This window comes from Onychomys torridus, chromosome 1 (genome assembly GCF_903995425.1).
Source record: "Onychomys torridus chromosome 1, mOncTor1.1, whole genome shotgun sequence".
Lineage (NCBI taxonomy): Eukaryota > Metazoa > Chordata > Mammalia > Rodentia > Cricetidae > Onychomys > Onychomys torridus.
In genome coordinates this window covers 30883814-30906711 of record NC_050443.1, presented here as the reverse complement: position 1 = coordinate 30906711, position 22898 = coordinate 30883814, and the positions used below count along the sequence as shown (strand labels likewise).

At 53.6% G+C, this 22898-nt stretch overlaps 2 protein-coding genes across 3 annotated transcripts; both read right to left on the bottom strand.

The window, feature by feature from the left end:
* Positions 1–4620: 4620 nt before the first annotated feature.
* Mamstr (MEF2 activating motif and SAP domain containing transcriptional regulator) lies at positions 4621–10447 on the bottom strand. The gene is made up of 11 exons (XM_036199571.1): positions 10395–10447; positions 10046–10138; positions 9560–9638; positions 8573–8611; positions 7710–7831; positions 7257–7441; positions 6853–6940; positions 6501–6695; positions 5644–5946; positions 5501–5555; positions 4621–5376 (listed from the first exon to the last, which is right to left on the bottom strand). The coding sequence occupies exons 2-11, from the start codon at positions 10064–10066 to the stop codon at positions 5093–5095; spliced, it is 1371 nt and encodes a 456-aa protein (XP_036055464.1). The 5' UTR covers positions 10067–10138; positions 10395–10447; the 3' UTR covers positions 4621–5092.
* Positions 10448–11321: 874 nt separating this feature from the next.
* Positions 11322–22861, bottom strand: Rasip1 (Ras interacting protein 1). 2 transcript variants are annotated; one of them, XM_036172099.1, is made up of 12 exons: positions 22762–22861; positions 22471–22611; positions 21248–21912; positions 20140–20495; positions 17562–18215; positions 15959–15996; positions 15627–15778; positions 15415–15530; positions 14104–14347; positions 13774–13946; positions 12237–12384; positions 11322–11723 (listed from the first exon to the last, which is right to left on the bottom strand). In XM_036172099.1, the coding sequence occupies exons 2-12, from the start codon at positions 22605–22607 to the stop codon at positions 11524–11526; spliced, it is 2883 nt and encodes a 960-aa protein (XP_036027992.1). In that variant the 5' UTR covers positions 22608–22611; positions 22762–22861; the 3' UTR covers positions 11322–11523. The 2 variants fall into 2 exon arrangements, with proteins under 2 accessions (XP_036027992.1, XP_036028001.1); XM_036172108.1 differs by having other exon boundaries at positions 15415–15518.
* Positions 22862–22898: the final 37 nt, after the last annotated feature.

Sequence of the window (22898 nt, the reverse complement as noted above, 5' to 3'; positions counted from 1 at the left end):
GAGAACTGTTCACCCCTTTGAAGGTAGTGCCTTCAATGTCCTAAGAACTTCTTGAGATCTGTTAAAATTTTATTTTTATCTTAATTACGGGTCTATGTGTGGGGGTGTGCACGTGAGTGCAGTAGTACCTTCAGAGGCCAGAACTGGGTGTCAGATCCTCTGGAGCTGAAGGTATGGGCAGCTGGATGCAGATGCTGGGAACCGCTCTCTGAACCTCTCTCCAGTCCCCCTGGCCACAGTCCAGTCCAATGAAACCACACTTCTGTAAGCACTCCAGCAGCTTAGCTCCTGGCCCCTTGACAAGAATGGTGTCACCATGCCCACGTGGCTCATTGTGACTCAAGGAGAAAGGGAATGTGGGATTGGGTTAGCCTGGGACCCGAAGTGCAGGTGCTCACTGCACAAAGTCAACTGGTCATAGAGAAGGTGCAGGCTGTCAGGAGCCCACAGTGCTCCCACCACATTGCTTGTTCTCAGGACTCCATCCGCCAAGGGCTCTTTGTCTCACTCAGTCCATCCGAGAACTCTGTGGGTGGAACTAGGTGCAGATACATCAGTCACACGTCCACCTCTGCAGCCCTGGCCTCCCGGAGACCAGTGTGGCATCCCTAAGTCTAGGGGAATCCTCCAGATATTTCAGTGTGCGATACCATCTTGTTACACTTCAGGTGTGAGCACACACCATGATATCCCTCTCACAATTGAAGAATACAACCTATATAGACGCCATTATGATAACAGCCAGGGTGATGTAGGGGAAGAACCCTTGAAGAAGTATCATCTGGGACAGCATGAACCCTAAAGAGTCTCTCTAGACCCCCTGCTACATTGGCGGTGCTGACATAGTGCATGGGAGGTGGCCTGGAGTGGGCAGCGGTGGCATTTCCCCTTCATCCTAGCATCGGGAAGGCTAAAACAGAAGGCTCTGACATTTGGAGGCCAGCCTGTGCTACATTCTGAGACCCAGTCTCAAAAATGAAAATCTTCAAACTGGGTGTGGCGGTGGACACCTGTGATCCCAGCATTAAGGAACTGAGTGCAGGAAGATCAGGAGTTCATGTCATCAGCTACACAGGGAGTCCAGGCCAGTCTCAGAGACAAAGAAAATCACAAAACCCAGGCTGGGCTGTGGTGGCATACACTTTTAATCCCAACACTCAGGGACAGAGGCAGGTGGATCTCTTAGTTTGAGGCCAGCCTGGGCTACACGGAGAAACCCTGTCTCAAAAAAACAAAAGAAAAAAGTTGCAACATCTAAAAGAAATGAAAATATGTCTCTCCACAATTACATGTTCATTTGTTTGTTTTGTTCTTTTGAGACAGGGTCTCTACATAGCCCTGGCTGGCCTGGAACTTATAATGTGAATCAGGCTGGCCTTGAGATCTGCCTGCCTCTGCCTCCAGAGTGATAGGATCAAAGACCTGGCCAATCATTCTCAGCCCAATTTCACATTCTTGAAAGTGATAAAATGGGTTTGAGCCATTCCTCATCTGGAGAGGGGGGGATGAGGGTGGCGCACACCTTTAATTCCAGCACTCAGGAGGCAGAGAAGCAGGCATTCGGATCTCTGTGAGTCCAGGCCAGTCAGGCCACATAGAGACCCTGCCTCCAAATCAAAAGTCAAGACAAAACAATAGAACAGAAAGTGAATGAAAACCGGCCATCATGGGAGGTGAACTGAGTATAGGAAAGCAATGGACTTCACCTATCAATGGGTGGATCATTTGGAATGTGAATTCTCTCTCCAAATGCCATCAAGACAGAGCAGCTCTGTGTCCACTGATTTTTGACAGTCATACAGCTGTATAACCAGAATCACGGTTAGGATAAAGGGTTATGTGCACCCACCTAACTGGAGCACTCTAGAAGCTGAAGCCTGACGATGTCCAGTTTGAGCACAGCCTGGGCTACATAGGGAGATCTTGTCTTGTGGGAGGAAGGTAAGGGGGGATGAGAAGGAAATGGAAGAAAAACAAGATGCCCTCCCCTCTCTGAAGACCCGGGTGGCAGGTGAGTGAAGGCACAGGTTTGGGGCTCCCAGGGACACTGAGGCCAGGGGACGGGCTGAAGCATGTGAAGTTAACAGTGGTGAGGAGTGCTGATCTCAGCTTTGCCTGCTCTGTGCTCAAGCCAGCACCCACACCAAACCTGCCCTAGCCTTCCAAATCTCCACCTTCTAGAGAATTCCATGGCCACCCTGACCCTACCTCTCCTGGGGCTGTGAAGGGCCCTGTGGTGCTCTCCACCCAAGGCTGACTGGCTGAGGGGAGATGGCGACAGTGGGCAGGAGGTGGGAGGGAGCCTCGGTTGGAAACTCGTGTCCAGGAGCTCAGCTCCAGGGACAAGGGATAGGTTACAAGCTGAGAGAGGGCAGCTGTGACGGGACAAGGATGGGGAGAAGGACGCTTCCTTTGCCAGAGGGTGAACCAGAGATGGCAAGGAGACCAAATGGAGGCAGAGGACGTGGCCAGGAAAGGACCTGAGCAGCCTCAGGGAGAAAAGGCTGTGGGAATGAGGACATCCGATGCTGTCTCCAAAAGGGAGAAGTAGGGCTCTGGAAAGGCAGCTTGCTGTTCTTGCAGGTGCTGTTACAGTGCCTGACAGTTCCATGTCCCGCAGCTCACCACTCCAGCTTCAGGGGAGGGACGGGTTCCTCAGGCTTCCGAAGACCTGAGCATGTATGTGGTGTGCGTATATACACACACAAATAAAAAGGTAAAAATACAAGGAAAAGAAGGAAAGTGTCTAGAGGCTGAAGAAGCAGCCCACTACATCCTCTTGACCCTCCAGACCTGGGAACTCCTCTGTCAGCTCATCACAGGCCCTTCAGGGCCAGCTCTGTCTGTCTCCAGCCTGGGCCAGCCACAGAATTTCTGCTGTCTTCTTCAGAGCACTCAACCTTACCAGCTTTCCCGGGAGCCAGCTTCCTCCACACCTTGATGTCTTCTTCACATCCCTCTTCCAGGACACCATCTTCCAGGAAGTTCTCTACCAGTGTCCCCCATAACCCTTGGAAGCTCAGCTATTTTTCTGACCCATGTTCCACTCCCCAGGGTTTCTGTCCTTGATCAGTCATAACTCCATGATCCCACATACCATAGCCACCGAAATGTCAGTCTGCCCTGGGAATGTGATTACTGTGCATTACTGAGGAAAAACTCTGATACATCTGATTAACATCCTACCCTCCAGTCCCTTTAACACTAGTTCCATCTTTCCCGATAACCTTCTGATCAAAAGGAGACAAAGTCTACTACTGCCAGGCCCAAAGACATCGGCAATCATCCATGTCTGCTGTCTGGTGGTTTCAAGTGTTCAGATTCTCTCTCTCTCTCTCTCTCTCTCTCTCTCTCTCTCTCTCTCTCTGTTTGTGACACAGGGTCTCATGTAGCCCAGGCTGATCTTGAACTCTCTAACTCACTACAGTTGAAGTTGATATTGGACTTCTGATCCCCCTGCCTCAGCTCCTCACGTCTGTTGCCGAGTGCTAGGATTGAAGCTGAATATTCATTCTTGGGAGCTCTGGGCTACCACATAAGAAGTCCAGGGGTCTACTGAGAGAACATGTGGGGCAGAGAGCTAAGGCTTTGTGGGGAACAAGGGTCCAGACATCCAATGACCCAGCTGGGCTCAGCCTTCTCCCCATCTCCTCCATGGTACCTAACATATCTGAGTGAGCCACATTAGATATCCTTACCCATCTGGGCTTAGGGATGACTACATCCTTCTCCAACACCTTGTGGAGCTAAATAACTCCCCTGCAGAGCCCAGTAAACCACAGCCAATTATTGTTATCCTTTGAATATACATTGTCCCACACTGCCACACTGGCTCACATGTACATGATGATGCTATTTGGAGAGGTCTGGAAACTGGTAGGTAGGTCTCAGGGGTATCTCATCCTAGCTCCTTCCTCTCTCTCTCTCTCTCTCTCTCTCTCTCTCTCTCTCTCTGCTTCCTGCCCATCATGTGGTGAAGAATCTCCTCCATACATTTGGCCATCATGGTGTCCTACCCAAGCAAGTGGGGCTGAGCAACCACAACCAAACCTTCTGAGATCCTGGGAAAATTAAGTTCCTCTTCCCTTAGCTTATTCCCCTGAGTATGTTGGTCAGGGCTATGCAAAAGTATCGAATGTAATTCTGTTTTGTGGGTTTGTTAATAAGCCCAAACACAGATACAACGGCCTAGTCTCATGAGCCGTAAGTACAGGAAACCCACAGTTTAATTCACCAGGCAGCCATCCTCACAGCATGGGGTGGAGGCTCACCTGAGGTCACATTCTAGCTCCTTTTCCTTTTGCCATCCATCTCCCCACCTAGCTCCTGGAAGCCCTATGACAAACCATGAGAGCTGGGTATGGTGGCTCACATCTCTGAGCTCAGCACTCAGAAGGTTGAAGCAGGAGGATGGTCACAAGTTAGAGGCCAGCCTGGGCTACATACCAAGACTTGCTCTCAAAACAAAACAAGAAAGCAGCCAGGTGGTGGTGGCACCTTTAACCCCAGCACTTGGGAGGCAGAACCGGGCGGAGCTCTGTGAGTTCGAGGCCAGCCTGGGCTACAGAGCGAGACCCAGGACAGGCACCAAAACTACACAGAGAAACCCTGTCACGAAAAACAAGCAAACAAACAAAAAAAGCAAGAAAGCTAGGTATAATCACAACACTCATAGGTTCAAGTGATAGGGAGTTTAGAGTCACCGCCCATTAGGTGCGTCTGATCCCCTCACCTCTAACTAGAGCAGGGGTCTGCCTTCCTTCTACTGTCCCTGTGATTTCCTGAACCCAAACAGCACAAACTTCCGATTCCCAGATGACAGGCAGCCATCCAGCGTCTGGAGGAAGTGGTACACACACCCTGCAGGTCTCTGAAGGAGGCAGCAAGCTTGTTTGCACTGGCCAGTAGCAAATGAACCCCCATCCCCAACTACACGGGACGGGAGGGGTCACACAGAGGCCAAGTGGGCAGGTCCAGGCATTTGCTGTGTCAGCAGCCGTGGGTCAGGAGGGGATGAGGGCATCGTGAGTCCTCTGTAGTTAGAGGGTGTTTGTGGGTGCAGATGACCTCTCCTTGGAAGCCCCAGGGTCCTTCACCATGGATCCGGCAGCAGTTCCCAAAGCCGAGTGCCACTGGAGTCAGATAAGTCCGCTGAGAAGATGCTGGGGCCTGGAGGCCCAGAGCCCAGCGGCGGACCCCCACTCAAGGCCTCCAGCCAGTCCAAGGAATCTGTGAGGGCCCTTGGAGAAGGGGACAGGGAGCTAGAGGGGGATGGGAGTGAAGAAAAGACGGAAGAGAAGCCTTCCGAGTCCGGGGAGCGAGACAGCACGTCAAATGAGCCAGGGAAGTCCAAGGGGATGATGGGAGGCAGCAGGTCTGCAGGAGGAGTGTGAGCTTTAGGGGGGGCAGGTCCTGCTCACTGCTGTTCCCAGCCCACTCCCTCGGACCCAGGAGTTCCCAAGTCCAGTTCCTCCCCTAAATGTGGGAGCTCTGCTCCTACCATCTGGCTCCACTTGGACTTCCAGGATGTCATCGATGTCCCGGTTCGGAAGCAGCTGTGGATGAGCACACATGTGACCCCAGGTACGGCTTAGGTCCAGAGCCCAGTCCCCGAGCACGCCCCAGCCATGCATCCCCTTCCACCTGCGCCCTATGGATCGCTTCCTGCAGCTCCTCCTCCAGAGTCAGGTTGGCTGGAGATGTTGGAAAGGGAGTTGGAGCTGGAACTAGAGCTGAAGCTGGAACTGGAGCTGGAGCTGGAGCTGGAGCCGGAGCCGGAGCCGAAGCTGGAGCAGGAGCTAAAGCTGGATCTGAAGCTGGAACTGGAGCCGAAGCTGGAGCCGCAGCCGCAGCCGGAGCCGGAGCCGGAGCCCGAGCCGGAGCTGCCCCCAGGGGATCCGCTGCTCCAGAGAACCTCAGCCCACGAGTCGCCGCACTTGCCTTTACCTACAACCAGCAAAGATGAGAGTTCCATAAGCCCGGCACACCAGGCGAGGTGCTGCCCCCTGGCCTGACACAGCCCTTCCTTGGCTTCACCCCAATACTTTTTATTTTTTAACATTTTTATTCAGTGTGTGTGTGTGTGTGTGTGTGTGTGTGTGTGTGTGTGTGTGTGTGTGTGTGTGTGTCTGTATGCATGTATATGTACAACAGAGGACAACTTTCAGGGTTGGTTCACGGCTCCCACTTTATGGATCGCAAGGATAGAACTCAAGTAGTCAAGCTTGGCAGCAAACACTCTTTCTCCCTAAATAAGCTTACAGGCCCCGCCCCTATCATTTCATTGGCGTCTCTCCCTTAAACCACGCCCACCGGGTTCTGACAACAGCGGGCTATCAATGGTTGACCACGCCCCCAGGCTTTAGCGGCTTCCCTTAAGACCCGCAACCAAGTGTAAGTCACACCTCCTTGCCGTTTCATTGGCTACTCTTTCCCAAGGTCTCGCCCTATTCCGCTTTGTCTTCTCTTGATTGGTCATGCGTGCACAGCCCCGCCCTCACCGTGCCCGACCGCCGGGTAGGTCCCAGCGTCTTAGGCCTGAGGCGCGGCCAGGGAGCCGCGGCCTCTTTGTCCTCGCGCCGGGGTTTCTGCCGTTCTCTGGGCGGGGCGCCACCGCGCATGCGCTCCAGGAGCATCGACTTGGTCCCCGAGACTGGGAGTCCCCGCAGGCGCAGCTGCTGCCGGAGCTCTGAGACCTGAGGGGCGGGGGCAGGGGAGGAGGTGCTGAGCGAGCTTTTGGGAGCGGTGACTAGGACATCAGGAGGAACCAGAGTCCAGACCGACTGCCCCAGAGCAGTGGCCACGGGGGTAGAGGTCCGGGCCAGCCCTGGGACACTGCAACTCCAAACTCACCGTCAGCTCTTCCAATTTAAGGGTCTGAAGTTCCAGCTTGTGTGAAGGGGGTGAGGGACTGGAGTCTCCTGATGAGGAGGGCTTCATCCTAGCGACCGGCGTGAGGGGGGCAGGAAAGGTTAGGACAGGGGAGAAAGGCAGTTAGGGACCTTAAAAACAGGAGCTCCGGAGGATGCGGGAAAATGAGGAATTCTGGACCTCCTGTGGGGCAAACATAGGACTGGGTTTGTGGGTGTGGGAGCTGTGCAACCGTGGTGTCTCCGCCGAGGGCTGGGAGCATGCACAGCCAGGGTTCTGGGGGAGGGGGTTCCAGGGCAGGCTCCTCTCCCTTGCACTCTGGGTTTGAGGGAGGAGGCTGGGGCCTGAGTTTCTGGGTCCCTGGAGAATAAAAATGAGACTCCTACCGAGGGTGTGGCCTCTGTGAGTTTTTCTCTTCCCACAGAGGTGGCCCCGGAGGACCCAGGGTTGACCCCTCCTCTTGGAGATCTGCCCTAGGCCCTTGGCTCCGTTCTGGAGGCATGTACAGGTGATATGTCAAGTTCCCCCTGACCTTGGGCTCCTTCCAGTGTTGGGAGTTCCTGGAAGATTCCTGAAAGAGCAAGTAGGGCCAGGCTTGGTGGTTTGGTGGCCCACCACAACTGTCATCCCAGCACCAGGGAGGCCAGGGCAGGATGGAGAGAGAGTTCAAGACCAGTCTTGGCATGCAGTGAGCTTGTCTCAAAAACAAAGAGAAAAAACAGGGACGATGCTTCAGCTTGGTCCCCACCTTCATGGCCTATGAAAGGTGTAGTGTCAGCAGTGGCTAGAACCAAGGCTAGACTGACTGTCCTGGGCACTTGCCCTCTGTCAAAACTCACCTTCTTTGGAGACCTCCAAGGACAATAGGCTGGCTCAGGGGACACGACGCCAGGGCTGACAAGGAAAGGAGCAGGAACTGGGGGCAGAGCTGGGCCTGAAGCTGAGATCCATGGATCTGAAGCTGGAAAGATAGCGGAGGACCCTGAACAGACCAGCAGACAGCAGGCTGGAGAGGATGGAGCGGGACTGCAGGAAAGGAGGGCCAGCCTGGAACAAGGAGCATAGCCCGAGTTGTCCAGCTGGGTTCCTGGACTCCTGAGTCCCCAGATTTTCACATTTTTGAGAAAGGAAGAGTAGCCAGACAGTGGCGGTGCACACCTTTAATCCCAGCACTCAGGAGGCAGAGGCAGGCGGATCTCTGTGAGTTCGAGGCCAGCCTGGGCTACAGAGTGAGATCCAGGAAAGGTGCAAAGCTACACAGAGAAACCCTGTCTCGAAAAACCAAAAAACAAAAAAAACAAAAACAAACAACCCCCCCCCCCAAAAAAAAAAAAACAGAGAGAGAGAAGGAAGAGAGTATTGTCCTCAGTCAGCAAGGGGTCTGTTTGCTTCGGATCACAGCTATCTAGTGTATTCCTGGGACAGAACCAGGTGATGCCTCTACCCCTGATTCCAGGGAAATGGACAGGCCAAAAAAACCCTATATTCAGATAACTGAGTGTGGGAGAGGCTGTGATACTTGACGCCACCAAGGAAAGATTGGAGTATCCGGGGTGGGAAAACGGGAGAGCTCAATGAGTGGGGTGGCCCAGCTGACTCCTGAGTCCTCTGAAAGTGACAGCTTGGATTTCACTGTTTTGAGGCAGGCATGGTCCTTGGGGACTGAGGCCTCCATCCCTTCCCTTTGGGGGCCCACACTTACTGCAGTCTTGATTCCGTCTGTGGATCCGAAGCTGCAGGACTGTGTGGAAGGAAAAAGGGAGGTGGGACAAGGAAGGGGGGAAGGGAGTGTCTGCAGCCTGTTGATGGGTGGGAGCTAGAGTTGTTGGCAGGACACACGTGCCCAGCCCCTTCACACACCCGGGGGTGGGTGGGCCGGCCGCCTATTTCCTCTCCCTTCCCAGGGCCTCCTGCCTGCTCCTGCCAGCAAAGCATCTTGGGCCAGAGCCACTCCTGAGGCTGTAAGGCAGCCAGCCTGCAACCAGGAGGCAGCCATGCTCCTGGCTCCACCTGCCACTTCAGGAGTCTGTGCCCACCCTGGTACAGTCGCCATCTTGCCAGCCTGACCCATCAACACCCCACTTCCTTTTATCCCTGCACCCTTCTCTGTGTTACCCCTGGCATTCCCCACAGCCAGCACCCTGCAAACGCACCCCTGAAGCTCAAACCCCTCTGGACTCTGCACATATGCTGCTTTTGTGCTTTCAGAGCTAGCCTTTACCTGATATCCACCCTGGCTTCTCTTCGCTGGCAAGCATCCACATGAATGCTACTCACATACTCTAGACTTGACCCTCTGTTTGGGAGCAAAGATTTTTCCAGTGCACATTCCTGCTCCTCTCTTGAGTATTCAGAACTCTTTGAATTGGCAACAGATCTCGACTAATAACACTTTCAAGGCTTGATAGCTCTTGGTCCCCCAGCCATATACCCATGCCACTCAGGTCCCACTCTGCTCTTCTGCTTTGCCTATACATCAGTTTAAGTCCTTTGCAACATCTGCAGTCTTGAGTGTCCCCACTTACAGCAAGCCGTGTGCACACTCATCCACCACTTTACTCCACAACATGAATGACCTTGTGCATGAGCTTCGTGGGTCCCTCCACCCACCCAGGAGGAGTGTCCCTGGGACCCTGAGCCCTGCATCCAGGACCCCTCCCCACATGCTCTTAGACAAGCAACCTCTCACCAGAGCGGAACTTGGAACGGATGATTTGGGAGCGCTGAGAGGAGGCTGCCAGGGTCATTGCCAAGGCTGGGGTGGAGACCTGGACAGAGAGAAAGGCAGGGCCGCCGGAGAGCAGGGTCAAAGTGGATGACAGGCAGTTATCATTTGGGGGAAATTCGGGAGAGACCGTAACTTATTAGAGACAGAAGTACTGGGCCAGATCTTCTGGGTGGGGGCCTTACATATATCCAGGTCTAAGGGAGGGCAGCCCTGAACCCTGGGTCTGAGAAAGGGGGGCTGGGACCTGGACCCACAGTGTGAGAGACTTGGTAGGGCTTGGACACTTAGGACCAAAGGTAGAGGGCTGAGGCCTGGAGTTCTGGGCTTGAGGAAAGGAGTTCTTGCTCATGGACTGCTGGGTCTGAAGAGGGTTGGGGACTGGAGTTCTGAGGGTGAAGCAAGAGGGCTGGAGTTTCCACTCCTGGACCTTGGTAGTAGAGGAAGGACCTGAGTCATGGACTCCTGCATCCTAAGGAGAGCATTGGAATCTGGACCTCGGGTCTTTGAAAGTGCAGGAAGCGGTCGTCTGGACTCTGATTCCTGAAGGAAAAGGAGGTTAAGGACTAGAACTCCATGCTCTTAGGGACTAGAATCCAAGATTCTGGGTCAGCAGGGAATCAGGGAGGCTGACTGGTGTCTGGGAAACGCAGGGGTTCCTGCAACAGACACCTGAAACAGAATGGGTTGAATGTCATGCACCAGGCTCTGTGGGAAAGGTATTTGGACCAGGAGGGGAACCAAAACGCAATGAAGGGTAATAAGGAGGGTCCCTGTCTGCACCCCAGGGGCTTCTCACCAGGTGGGCTCCGCTCAGCTACTCAGCTGTGCCTTGAAGCGGGTGGAGTCTTGAGGGCTAGGCTGGAGACCTCAGGCTCCGCCCCACCAGCCTAGGGCCGCCCTCGACTCCCCTTTCTGGGACGAGCGGGAGTCCTGGTAGCGGGCCATGGATGAGAAACTCTGTCGAGACCCAGAGAAGGGGCGGGGCACACACGCGGGCAGGATCGGGGCGGGCTCACTTCCAGGGTCCCCCTACTGTCTCCACCCTCGCGTCCCGGGCTGGCTGTTGGGTTGGGTGGGGCGGCCACAGGCGACAGACAGGGGCAGGTGCAGGGACAGGGACCAGGGTGAGCAACAGCGGCAGGTGGTCGTGCTCAGACCCTGCCGGCAGGTGCCACCTGCTTTTTTCCTGACACAGCAGGAGGAGTCAAGTTCAGAGGAGGGGAAAGTTCAAACATGAAGCCCAGACCCCTGGTTCTAAGAAAGGAGGGGGCAAGAGTCATGACTTTTGGTTTGAGAGAGGAGGGCTGGGGATTGGGCCACTGGGTAAGGAGGAGGGCTGAGGTCTGCATTCTTGCATCTGATGGAAGAGGACTAGGACCCAAGGGTCTCCGAGGGTGAACGGTGCTGGATGTGGGAATTCAGCAGTGTCACAGTAGGTAGACAGCAGCGGAAGAACCGGGGGAGAAGGCCAGTTTGGATTTTGTGGCTAGGAGGAGCTGGCCCTTTCTCGCTGGCAGTCCACAGGGTCTGATACTCAGCGGAGCACGGTCTGGGCTGCGTTCCGAGCTGTGTGGCCAGAGTTCAGTACTCCAGGGTCACATTTCGTGCTGAGGCCATTGCTAGAAATATCTCCCCAAACTCGGCAGACACCCAATGTTTCAAGCATAGGCCCTGCTACCTTAAAAACCATCTTCTCTAAGGCTCCCAAGTCTTCACAAGCAAGGTCAATACCACAGATACTTTTATTACTTCTTGGCATTCACACCCCAAGCCCATCTTCCCACAGTCCCATAGTCTCCCAGACAACTCAACCTCCCAGCGGTCTACGCGGGAAAACTACGACTCCCAGAATGCTCTGCGCCCAGGCGGGCTCCCATAAGAACTGATGCAGTTTCAAGCTTCGCGCGTTCTTTTGTCATTGGTTTTCAAGGCGTCGCAGCCACCGGGGGTCCGTGGCGGTGATTGGCTGGCAGCTCCTGCTGCTCAAGATCCCAAAGGAGGCGACGGAGCCTGCGTAGTTCTCGGTGCAATGCGTCATCTGTCACCAGGCCAGTGAGGCGCAGGCGCGAGCTGCCCAGGGGCAGGATGAGAGGAGGGTGGGAGGAAAAACTTTCAAAGATATCTCCTGTGAGTACGAGGAAGACCGAGTTAGAGACTCAGCATGGGTGTGAGGTGGCCTAGCGCCTGAAGGAAGAAAGAACTGCAAATCCCAGCATCCAATGTGGTTCTCTGGGTCCCAAAACATGACTAGGAATAAAAGGACCATTACTAAGCTATGCAGCTGGGTCCCTGGAACCTTGAGGATGGGCTGGGAAATCTTGGAAGATTTCTAAGGACAGAGGAGCCCAATTCCTATGTAAGTTGGGTTAGGGTTAGGTCAGTGGAGGGAAGAGGCTAGGGGATTAAGTCTAAGTAAAACATAATTAAACACTTGAACTCTTCTTAGCATACTGGGAAGGGATTCCAGAGTAAGTTAAGCCCTACTACTGTGTTACAATCTCAGCCCCTAGTCTTTAAGTCTTGCTGCATCTGGATCCAGCAATTTTAGGTTCTGGGAAAAGAAAGGGCCCAGATTCTCATTCAGAATCCTGGGTAAGAAAGAAAATGCCTCAATGTTTGTTAGCCTAGTTTTGCATACCTGTATCCACAGCATCTCTTTCTGCAGGTGGTGGGTCCCAGGATGGAGGTGGTCCACGGCCAGGACCCAGCTGGTAGTGGCTGAGGAGGTGGTGGAGCTGAGCAGGAGTCAGGGTGGGGTAGTCAGTCCGTAGGCTGCTCCATGAAGCCTGGGGGAAGACCAAGTTAGAAGTCTGTGGTCACAGCTGGGCCCAGCACAGAAGGCCTGACATCCCAGCTTCTTTTTCTTGTTTTGTTTTTTGAGACAGGGTTTCTCTGTGTAGTTTTGGTGCCTGTCCTGGAACTCACTCTGTAGACCAGGCTGGCCTCGAACTCACAAAGATCCGCCTGCCTCTGCTTCCTGAGTACTGGGATTACAGGCATGTGCCACCACCGCCCGGCCAACATCTCAGCTTATTTATTTTTTATTTATTTATCTATCTATCTATCTATCTATTTATTTATTATGTATACGGTATTCTGCCTGAAGGCCAGAAGAGGGCGCCAGATCTCATTACAGATGGTTGTGAGCCACCATGTGGTTGCTGGGACTTGAACTCTGGACCTCTGACAGAGTAGTCGGTGCTCTTAACCACTGAGCCATCTCTCCAGCCCCATCTCAGCTTCTTATGAGGCTAAGGCAAGAAGATTCAAAAGTCCAAGGCCAGTTTGGGCAACATAGTGAAACTCTATCTCTAATTTTAAAAGTAAAAAGAGGCCTGGAGATGTAGGTCAATGGTAGAGCATTTGCCTAGCATGTGCAAGGCCCTGGGTTCAATCCCCAATACTGTAATAAGACATAAATAAGTGAAATTAAGGGGCTGGAATGAAGGCTCAGCAGTTAAGAACACTTGCTGCTCTTACAGAGGACCCAGGTTCAGTGCCCAGCACGCACATGGTCTCTAACTCCAGTTCCAGTGGGTCTGTCTCCCTCTTCTGGCATTCATGAACATGGTGCACATATATCCATGTAGGCAAACACTCGTACAAATAAGATAAATCTTTTTTTTTTTTTAAGTGAAGGTCCAATGTTGTAATAAACACTTTAATCCCAGCACTTGGGAGGCAGAGGCAGGTGGATCTCTGTGAGCTCAAGGCCAGCCTGGTCTACAGAGTGAATTCCAGGTCAAGCAGAGCTACATAATACGATCTTAAAAACAAAACAAAAGATTATGTGATCTACCTGGTACAGTTTTCTCTGAAAAACTGTCAGTCGATACTCTTACTTTGAAAGGGATGTCTGTTGCTACTGTTAACCACAGTTCCTAGCATGCAGTTCATACTCAGTGCTGAACCAGCATTTTCCACAGTCTCAAACCAGACTTTGACTCAACATGTCGAAGAGAAGGACGTGGGGAGCCATCTCCAGCAAGTCCCACTACCATCAGACACTTTTGTTCAGTCACTCTTGATACTAATTTCTATAGCTGCCAGGTCCATCATGGCATCTAATCTAGGGCTGGAGATGACTCGGGGTCCCAGAGAGGCTGACTACAGAGGATGACTGGGCTGGGCTGAAGAATCAAAGGTTAAAGTTAGGTAGAGCCATCAGGAGTCACCTTGAGCAGGGAGGTTCGGGGCACACATAGCAGGTTCACAGCAATGGAGAGTTTCCGGAAGAATTCGGTGGCAATGTCACCCAGCCCAGCCCCCTGCAGCCAATCCAAAACGAGATCCAAGTTGGTTCTAATTTGGACAGCTCGAGACCATTGATAGAAAGGTCGGCCTTGACCTGTGTAGGAAGGAATGAGAGGCACTGAATGAACCTCCTTCGCAGTCAAAGTCTGACTGGAAACCAAGCTGCCCAAAGCTGAACTACCCAAAAGCTATCCAATGTCTGCCTGGATTGGGTCCGAGTGTTTTCTGGCTGCTCCCAGCCCAGCCCTCACCTCGTTCCATCAGTGAGTTGAGAAGGGATGCATTGGAGAAGAAGAACAAGTAGCCAAACGTCTGGGACACGAGGTCAGGGTGCAGCTCACACTGGCCGGTCAGTTCCAGAGCTGCCTGGAACACACCCAGGGTAGGCCTGAGTCCAGGCGGCATGGCCTCCAGCTCTGCACCGGGCCCTGGCAGCTCGGCCCCAGCGGTGAAAGGGTTACTGTCCAGGAGAGCTGGAAGTGTTGAATAAAGAGTCTGGGGAGACACAGAGGCAAAAAAACAAAACAAAACAAAACTTCAGGGTGACAGCCAATGAAGACAATGGGGTATTCAATAAAGGGCTTCTGGGAGTTGTAGTCCATTCTCCCTTCACCGTTCCCATGGGGCTCCATGATCAAATCCCTACTTTGTAGGTGGGTTTCTATCAGGCAGTAGGTCTCCTGGAACAACTTGTCCTGAGAAATGCTTTCAGGAAGTAGCTTAGATATTTTAAGAGCATCTCTCCTGCATTATGGGGTTTGTAGTTCTCACAGAGATAGTTTAGGTAGGACAGGACACTGAACAAAAAAGTGCCTTCTTCAATCAAAGAAATATTTGACCAGAATTTCCAAAAGAGATTGAAAGAATGGAGAGTCCAGGACTGGAGTCGGGTGGCAGCCAGCCAATGGGAAGTGTGATCACACCAAGGACAGGAAATGAGGTCAGTGACAAAGAAGACATAAGAGTATGCTTGCCAAAAACATACAGGAAGTACAGCCTCAGAGGCAAGGGCTTCGCCATCAAGGCCACTCCAGGAGGCTATAGAGCCACGTGCATTTTGGGGGATTCTCTCTTATTTTGCAGAATCAGGCATACCACAGCCGAAGCCCTGGTTAGTCCAATCAGCAATATTAAGGTCAAAGGTGGTAGAGGGGAAAATCAAGCCCCACAAGAATACTTCAGTGAAAAAAAACAAAACAAAAACAAAACCCTAGGCTCAGATAAGGGAAGTGAAGCCAGAGATACAGCAAATACATGTAAATACACACACAACTTAACAGTAAACTTCAAAAGTGTAAGCTTGAAAAAAGTAGTGATTGATAGAGGAAATGAACTACTCACCTGGACAAGACTTGAGGATAGCAAAGACAGGAAGTGAACCAAAAGGAAGTGATGTCAGCTACAGGAAGTAGCGTGACAAGAGCAAAGAACTAGGGAGAGACGGGAAGTGACTCCAAGGACAGAGAACTCTTGGGGCCCAAAGGAAGTGGTATCAGAGCAAGACAATGTCAGTTAAAGAGAAAGCAAGAGAGTTTCAAAAGGGAAGCAGGAGCAAGGCCCACCTTGGTGAGGTAGTAGACAGACTGCTGGAAAGTACACATGATGACCTCATCCAGGAGGGCCAAGGCCTCGTCACAAAGTTCCAAGTCATTGCAGAGCTGTGGGTCTGAGGACAGGCCTGGGGGTGAGAGGGGACAGAGGCTGGCTGCTAGAGCCTAGGTGTCCAGGTTCAAGGTTTGACAGGAAGGCAAAGTGGTCCTGGGCCTGAGCTCACCCTCCTGGTCAGCCTCTTTCTCCATCTCTAGAACTTTCTCCTGCACGAAGCTCAACAGCTCTGTGGTGTTGGCCATCCACAGTATGAGTGGTCGCAGCTCCACAGACACAGCCTCGGGAGTCAGAGGCACCTCAGGCGCTCCCTCTGGGTGGCTGAGGAAAGAGAAGAGATCCCTAGGACTTTTGCTTAATCCTTAATATAAAGACCAGACTCCAAGGCCTGAGTCTCCCCACTCGCAGATGCCACAGAACTTGTACTAAGGCACCATGGAGCACTGAGCTCTAGTCCCAACCCCGTGAGCCTCCAGATCTGTGCGCCCAGCTTTCTCTTACTTCTCTGGCTGGCGGTCTCCAATTTCTTTAATTTTTTCCTGTAGAATAGTAAGATAAGAGTCAATGTAAGGAGGCTGGATTGCGGGGATCAGGACTCTACACCTTGGTTTGCCTAAAAGCCCCTTTCTTGTGTGTTGCATAGCTATTTCACTGTTTCCCTATGTGTGGATGCACATGTATGTGTAGAGGCCTGAAGTTACGTTGGGTATCTTCCTTTCTCACTCTCCTCCACTGTGCTGAGGCAGGGACTCTCCCTGAATCTGGAACCTGCTAATTCCAGCTAGTCTAGCTAGCCATCTTGTCCAGGGAATGCTGTCTCTGCCTTCTGGTTGCTGGGATTACAGGTGGCCACCATGTCTGCCCAGCTTTTACATGGGTTCTGGGGATCTGAACTCTGGACCTCAGACTTAGGAGGCAAGCACTTGACCCACTGAGCCACCTTCCCAGTGTCACAGACATACACACCTTTTTTTAAAGACAGGGTCTCTCCATGTAGCATTGACTGATCCCCAACAGTGCAATCCTCCTGCCTTTGCCCTCCCCAAGCGCTGGAATTACAAGGGTATGCCACCACATCCACCTTCAGGCCTTCTAACTTTTTATTTCGAGATAATGTCTCGCTGTTGCCCAGGCACTGGTCTTAAACTCTCTCTGTAACTCAGGCAGGCCTTGAACGTGCAATCCTCCTGCCTCAGACTCTTTTGTGGATGGAATGGCAGGTATGTGTCACCGGGCACTGTTCTCCCATTCTAACTCTAGAGTCACAAGTAATCTCTGCTTACTTGACTTCTCTCCCTTCTCCTGGGGCTTCCTCTTACTCCCAAGAAAATCTCTGACCTCTCTAGACCCTCATGCAATGAGACATCCCCCCTCATTCTGGATTATCCCTTCCTGTTACTTCTACAGTGTTGGTCCCACGGATGGATCTTCCTAGTTTGTTGTCGTTACTAAGTTCCAGGCCCAAGGGGCTGACCCATGCAGTTCCCATGCTTCTCATCCAATGGCACCTCCCCCATATCCCAGAATGCTCTCCTCCATGATTCCACAGCTCCAAAGGGGAGACTGACGAAGACCGATCTTAAGTTCGTCAGCCTGGGCAACTTAGTGAAACCTTTTCTCAAAATAAGAACTAAAAAGAGGGCTGGGGTGTGGCCCAGGGTGTAGTGCTTGTCTAGAGGCCCTCCATGAGGGGTTGAGGATGAGGCTAACATTAGAGCACCTGCCCAGAACCCATCAATGAGGGACTGGGCAGAGGTCCCAGCCGTAGAGAACCCGCTTGGCATGCTATAAGACCTGGGATCTAACCCAGTACTGCTAAACAAATCTGAAACCAAAGGTAGTTAGTTCTTGAAGCACAGTGGATGAATCCAGTACTCCATGAGTGCCATTAGCTCAGCCCATCTCAAAGCATCATGGAAAAAGTAGTTTTACTTGCTCAAGGCTTGAACAGAGAGCGAGCTGGTTGAAGTAGAAGAGATAAGTATGGAAAACTTATGGGGAAGGCAGGAATATGGCAGAAATGCCCTGTGGAGCAGGTGGGTGGCTGTTGATGGGAAAGAGTGGGGGCCACAGAAAGACTTGTGGGACAGGGAGCCCCACTCACCCAAACGGCCTCTTTAATGAGCCGGGCCAGGCGGCCCAGCAGGCGCGGCAGATGGCCCAGCTCCAGCTCCCTCGCCGAATGCTGTACACACAGGGCCAGCAGAGTGGCAGGCCCGAGCGGGGGCAGGTCCCCTGCGCCTGAGGCTGCAGAGCGCACGATCTCGCCCAGCAGCGCCTCTTCCTCTCGTGGTCTGAACCGTAGCACCGGCTCGCGGCCGTCCAGGTAGGCGGCCAGCGCCTCTCCGCGTTCCTGCAGGCCACGGCCACAAAGGCGACAGGAAAAGGCCCAGCCCGGCCCGGGTGGCGCGGCCCCGGGGCGCGCAGGCAGCCAAGGTGGACGAGCGGGCCCAGAGCCCCCGGAGCGGGGGTCCTTGTACATAAACAGGAAATGCTCTCCCAGGCCCAGCAGGTCTCCAGGGTGCAGCTCCGCCTCGCGTAGCAGAAGACAACCATTGTGCGTCACCGGGGCGCCCCGGGATGGGCGCACCATGGCCGGGGGCTCGGGGCCCGCACGCACCGTGCAGTGTCGCGGCAGGATGTCTGGAGCGTTGAGGAAGGTGTCCACATATGGGGCTGGGGACCCGCCGCGGGACGATGAGGGTCCACCTCGGCCGAACACGTGCTGCTCTCGGGTCATCACGTACACCACAAAGTCCTAGAGGAAAGCAGACGGTGGAGATGGGTTTGTCCAAACAGAATCCTTACCCACACTAGACTCTCACTCCACCACACCTCCTCTAAGTGATGAAAACCTCAAGGGAGGTTTCCTGGGTTCTCAAAGGACTCCCTTGCCCATGAATAACCTCTTCCAAGACACTTTGCGGCTTCATCCGTTTTTGGGGAAAAGAAAGCTGGGGTGGGGGGCAGCGCCACAGCGTTCCTCTAGCAGTCAAGGGATAACTTGTGAATCGGTGTTCTCCCTGCACTGTGGGTGGGTCCCGAGGTATAACTCGGATCTTTAGTCTCGGGAGTGGGTGCTTTTACCTGAAGACTAGCTCTACCCCTTTAAAAAAGACCTTTCACGGGCTGGAGAGGTGGCCCAGCCATTAAGAGCACTGGCTACTCTTCCAGAGGACCCAGGTTCAACTCCCAGCACCCACATGGCAGCTCACAACTGTCTATAATCCCAGTTCCAGGGGATCTGACACCCTCACACCAAATGCACATGTAATAACTCTACTGGCTCAAAGAGGTTTCCAAACAGATTGTTCTCCAATAAACTGTCTTCTCAACTCTCCTGAATGAACTGTGCCGTTCCTACAGTACCTTTGTGCCATACAGCCCCCACAGACAGGGGCTTCCATAGCCATCCTGAGCAGACCTCTCCAAGGAACTTGGCATCTCCCATCCATAGCCTTACTTGTCAATTCTTCAGTGTATTTTCCTTTCTATCAAAATCCCAGGCAAGCAATGGATGTCTTCATAGAAATATCCCATGAACCAAGCAAGAGGATTCCATGATCTCTGTCCAGTGAAGGAGCACTTTCAAAAGGATCTCTCTACAACTGGCTTTTGTTTATTTCCACCAGTGGTGGACTCACTCCCAAGGAAACAAATGTTACAATGGACTCATCCATGACTCCTTTCTCAGGTTGGAGTTCAAAGATGCTCACTGTCCATTATGGAAGCTCTCAATATTCCCTCCCAAAGTAAGCGTCTCCAGAGACCTCCACAGAGACCGTGGCCCTTCTCAGAAATGCTTATACACGCTGCAGAGTCCCCTTCCTACAGCATGCCTCATTTCATCCACTGAATGGAGAGGTAAACTGCAGAAGACCCTGGGTTAATAGTGGGCTATCACCTCCATCTTTAAAACTGGATGCACCCCTTCCTAAACCAAACCTACTGCTCATGTTCTCGTGGTTCTCATTATTAAAACATAGAAATGTGGCCTGGATGGTGCAGGTATGTCTCACCAACTACTCAGGCTGAAGCAGGAGGATCATAAATTCAAGACCAGCCTGGGCAACCGATGGAGCTCCTATCTCTTAAGTTCAAAGGCTGCAAGAATGGTTCACCAATACACCGCCTGCCTAGAACCCACCGGTGAAGGCTTGGGGGCCTTGCTCAGAGAGAGAGCACCTTGCTAGCAGGTGCAGGGCCTGGGTTCAACCCTCAATACTGCAAAAATAAAAATTCATACAGGTTTCAGTGCCTCTTGCCTCCCTCAACAAGGAGTCAGATGGTTCCCATGTGAGCCTTTATAATGTATTACTAGTCTGTTTCTCTGCCTTTTCCAGAACAAGGATCTAGATACCAAAAATGTCCCTGACCTAGGACAGACTTTCCTTCAAGGAACAGATGTTTGTGAGCGGTGTCTTTTTGATAACAGACTGGCCTCTGACCAAAGACTGTATTTTCTTTCACCTCTGAATGAAAAGAAACATTCACTATACCTCTCAAACGGGGTCTTTGTATCTGACCTACACCTCAGCTCCTCCCATGCGATTTCCTATTTGGGAACCTTGTAGGAACTGTCACTATACTTGAGAGGGCCTCAACCCAAGGTGTTCTTGGTGTGTGGTTTTGTCAGCCTGCTATGTCTGGTGTGGCTCTGTGCGTAGGGAGATAGTGCTAACCTGAGCATCCTGGTAGCCCTGGAGCAGAAGGAAGTAGGGACGGTTGCTGGGTGCCTGGATGAGGCACTGAGTCAACTGGTCGAAGTCTCCGGGGTCTGTGGGTACCATCTGGGTGTCAGCTGCCCCTGGGGCCATGCTAAGTGCCTGCTGCCTGCGCTCTTGCTGCCGTCGTCTCCGCCCCTGCAGACTCAGCTCAGACACACTGCGACGCAGGGACAAATTTTCAGACCGCTCCTTGCCCCCAGACCCAGTGGGGGTCCCCGATCCTGACGCTGGACCTGGACTGGCCAGAGCCGCCCCACCAGATGCTGCCCGAGACCGGTTCTTCTGTGTCCGCCAAGATGGGGCGTTGGTGCCTATGGGAAATTGGAAAACACAGAGGCTCTTCCCTGGCTCAGTAACTCAGTTTCACCTGACTCCAACTTGGAGTTGTCAGCTTAGAAAATCATTCTTTTAACAAGCGTTCAGGGAGCAGCTCCTGTGTGTCAGGGACCCGTCTAGGCATCAACAATGAAAACTGTCCTCAGGAAGCTGGAAACACCCACCTTTCTAACAGTTCTTAGGCCCCAGCACACAGTAGGCTCCCCATGGAAGGAGCTTAATGAATAAACACGTTTTCCACTAAGCTTGTAAGATCTGAGAAACTGGAAACTTTGCTTGTCCATGGACACCAGAGACCAAAAACGTGTGGCTCACTCTGCGTGCTCAGTAAAGGTTTTTGTGTTTTGGTCGGTTGTCAGAGAAGGGATGACATTATTTCCATTCTTTTGAGGGGTTACTTTTCTTCTATTTCCCTAATCTTTATTAAGCATATACCAAGCCCTTTATATACGTTATTACATAGAATCTTCACCTAGAATTAAGGAATGGCCGGGCTAGGTGTGGTGGTGTACTGTAATTACTTGGGGCTGGGGGATCAAGCGTTCAAGGACATCCTGGGCTACATGGCAGAATCCTAGTCTGGTTAAAATAAAATAAGCTATACCTCTACTAGCCCTGCTTCTAGCTCATGCCCCGCCCCCTTAATTGCCCCGCCCCCATATCTCCAGGGCCACGCCTCCCCCCGTATAGGCCCCGCCCCAGGCGTCTGTACCCTTCCCCGGCTAACCGTCTGGGTCCGCAGCCCCGAAGGCCTCTTGCTCCAGCCGGCGTGCCTCCTCGCGGCCGCGCAGCTCGAAGCGCCGCGCCCAGCCCGGCCGCGCGCGCCACAGGTCCTGCACCAGCAGGGGGCGCTCGGCGTCGGCCAGCACGCGCAGGTGCTCGGCGCGCCACTCGCCGCCGCCCACGCCCGCCGCGGGCCGGCCGAGCGCGTCGCACAGCGCGTAGGCGTCCACGCAGCCGCCGTCGCCCGCTCCGCGGCCGCCCGCCAGCCCGTAGCGCTCCAGCGCCTCTGCCACTAGCTCGCGCGCCGTGGAACGCTCCGTGGCCAGCACACTCTTGTAGTTGGCGCCCGACGCCAGCCCGGCCGCGAAGATCTTGAGCACGCCCGGGGGCACAGCGGCGCGCGTGGGCAGCGGGGGCTCCGGGGCTACCCCCGCCGCCAGGTCAGGCAGCTTCTTCTCGCTGGCCCAGCGCTGCGCACCCCCGGGCGTGCCAGGGCCCCCGGCACCGCCGGCCCCCGAGCCCCGAAACAGCTGCGAGATGCGCTTGGCGCGGCTGCCCGACGCGCCCCCCGCCGCCTTCACCGCGCCCACGCGCCGCAGCTCCACGTGCGGCGGCGGCGGCGGCGGCAGGGGTTCGCTGCTGCGGCTCCCCGTGTCGGAGGACGACGACCTGAGGAGGAACGAGTGGGCAGAGAGGACAGATAGACAGACAGACGCGGAGAGACAGGCAGAGACAATCCCGGAGCAAGTGACCCCGAGAGAGGGGCCGAAGACACAGAAACCAAGAAAGAGGGGGGGCAGGAACTCAGAGACAAAGACCCAGAGAGAGGGGGGACACAGACAGGAGTAGTGGGGTGGGGGCAGAAAACCAAGATGGTGGGGTGGGAAGAGTGGAGGTAAAAGAGATTCGCAATATGATTAATAAAGATAGAACCTTTGGCAGGGAATTCCAAGGTGAACAGAGACGGGAGGAAGGAAAGTGAATCCAATCCCTGGGCCTGCCTAGAGTGTTTCGTCCCAGTGCCCATCCGGCCTGACCCATGTCTTGGCCCAGCTCTTCCCTCCCTGCATCTAGATGTCACTGTACTCCACTGCCATTCCCACCCCACCCGCTCCAGCTCGCTCGTCTGTTTAGGACAGGAACCACTGCCCATCTTTTAGGGTCCCTGGCATGACTCAGTGATAAAACAGGGACAGATGGCAGGCATGCTAGAGGTTGATCACTTACTTGACAGAGGCAGCGCTGGGCCAGCGCCGCCCCAGTTTGGCCAGCTGCTTTCTTGGGGAATTGATCCACAGGCCCACTGGGAGATGGAGTTTCCCAAAGCGGGGGCTTCCGCCCTCCTTTCGTTCACCAGATAGCATGGCCCTAAGGGGAGAGGGTAAGGCCCCAAGTGCTAAGGCCACGGGAGGCGGGTGGGAACGGATGAGAGAATTCCAGCTCCTGGATTCCAGGGAGTTAGAGGGCTGGAACAGTGAACTCCTAGGTCCCTGGATGGGTCATTGCTGTGGCTCTTACCCTGCTTCGGGTCCTGTAGCACCCGGAGGCCCTGGTGCCGTTGGCCTCCGTTAAGTACCAATCCCTCTGAAAAGTGTTTTCCTCTGCCCGGGCTCCCAGCACTGGGTGGGGGACAGGAAAAGGCAAGAGGAAGCCCG

Excerpts from the sequence above, each read along its gene's own strand:
- Mamstr (XM_036199571.1), bottom strand. The coding sequence starts at position 10,066 with ATGCAGGAGTCCATGACTCAG. Across the intron at positions 9,639-10,045 it reads TGCAGGAGTCCATGACTCAG|GTCTCCACCCCAGCCTTGGC; the intron begins GTCCTTCCTCTA and ends CTCTCTGTCCAG. Across the intron at positions 8,612-9,559 it reads CCGTTCCAAGTTCCGCTCTG|TCCTGCAGCTTCGGATCCAC; the intron begins GTGAGAGGTTGC and ends CCTTCCACACAG.
- Rasip1 (XM_036172099.1), bottom strand. The coding sequence starts at position 22,607 with ATGCTATCTGGTGAACGAAAGGAGGGCGGAAGCCCCCGCTTTGGGAAA. Across the intron at positions 18,216-20,139 it reads AGGGCTACCAGGATGCTCAG|GACTTTGTGGTGTACGTGAT; the intron begins GTTAGCACTATC and ends GCTTTCCTCTAG. Across the intron at positions 15,997-17,561 it reads TCATTAAAGAGGCCGTTTGG|GAAAAAATTAAAGAAATTGG; the intron begins GTGAGTGGGGCT and ends ACTATTCTACAG.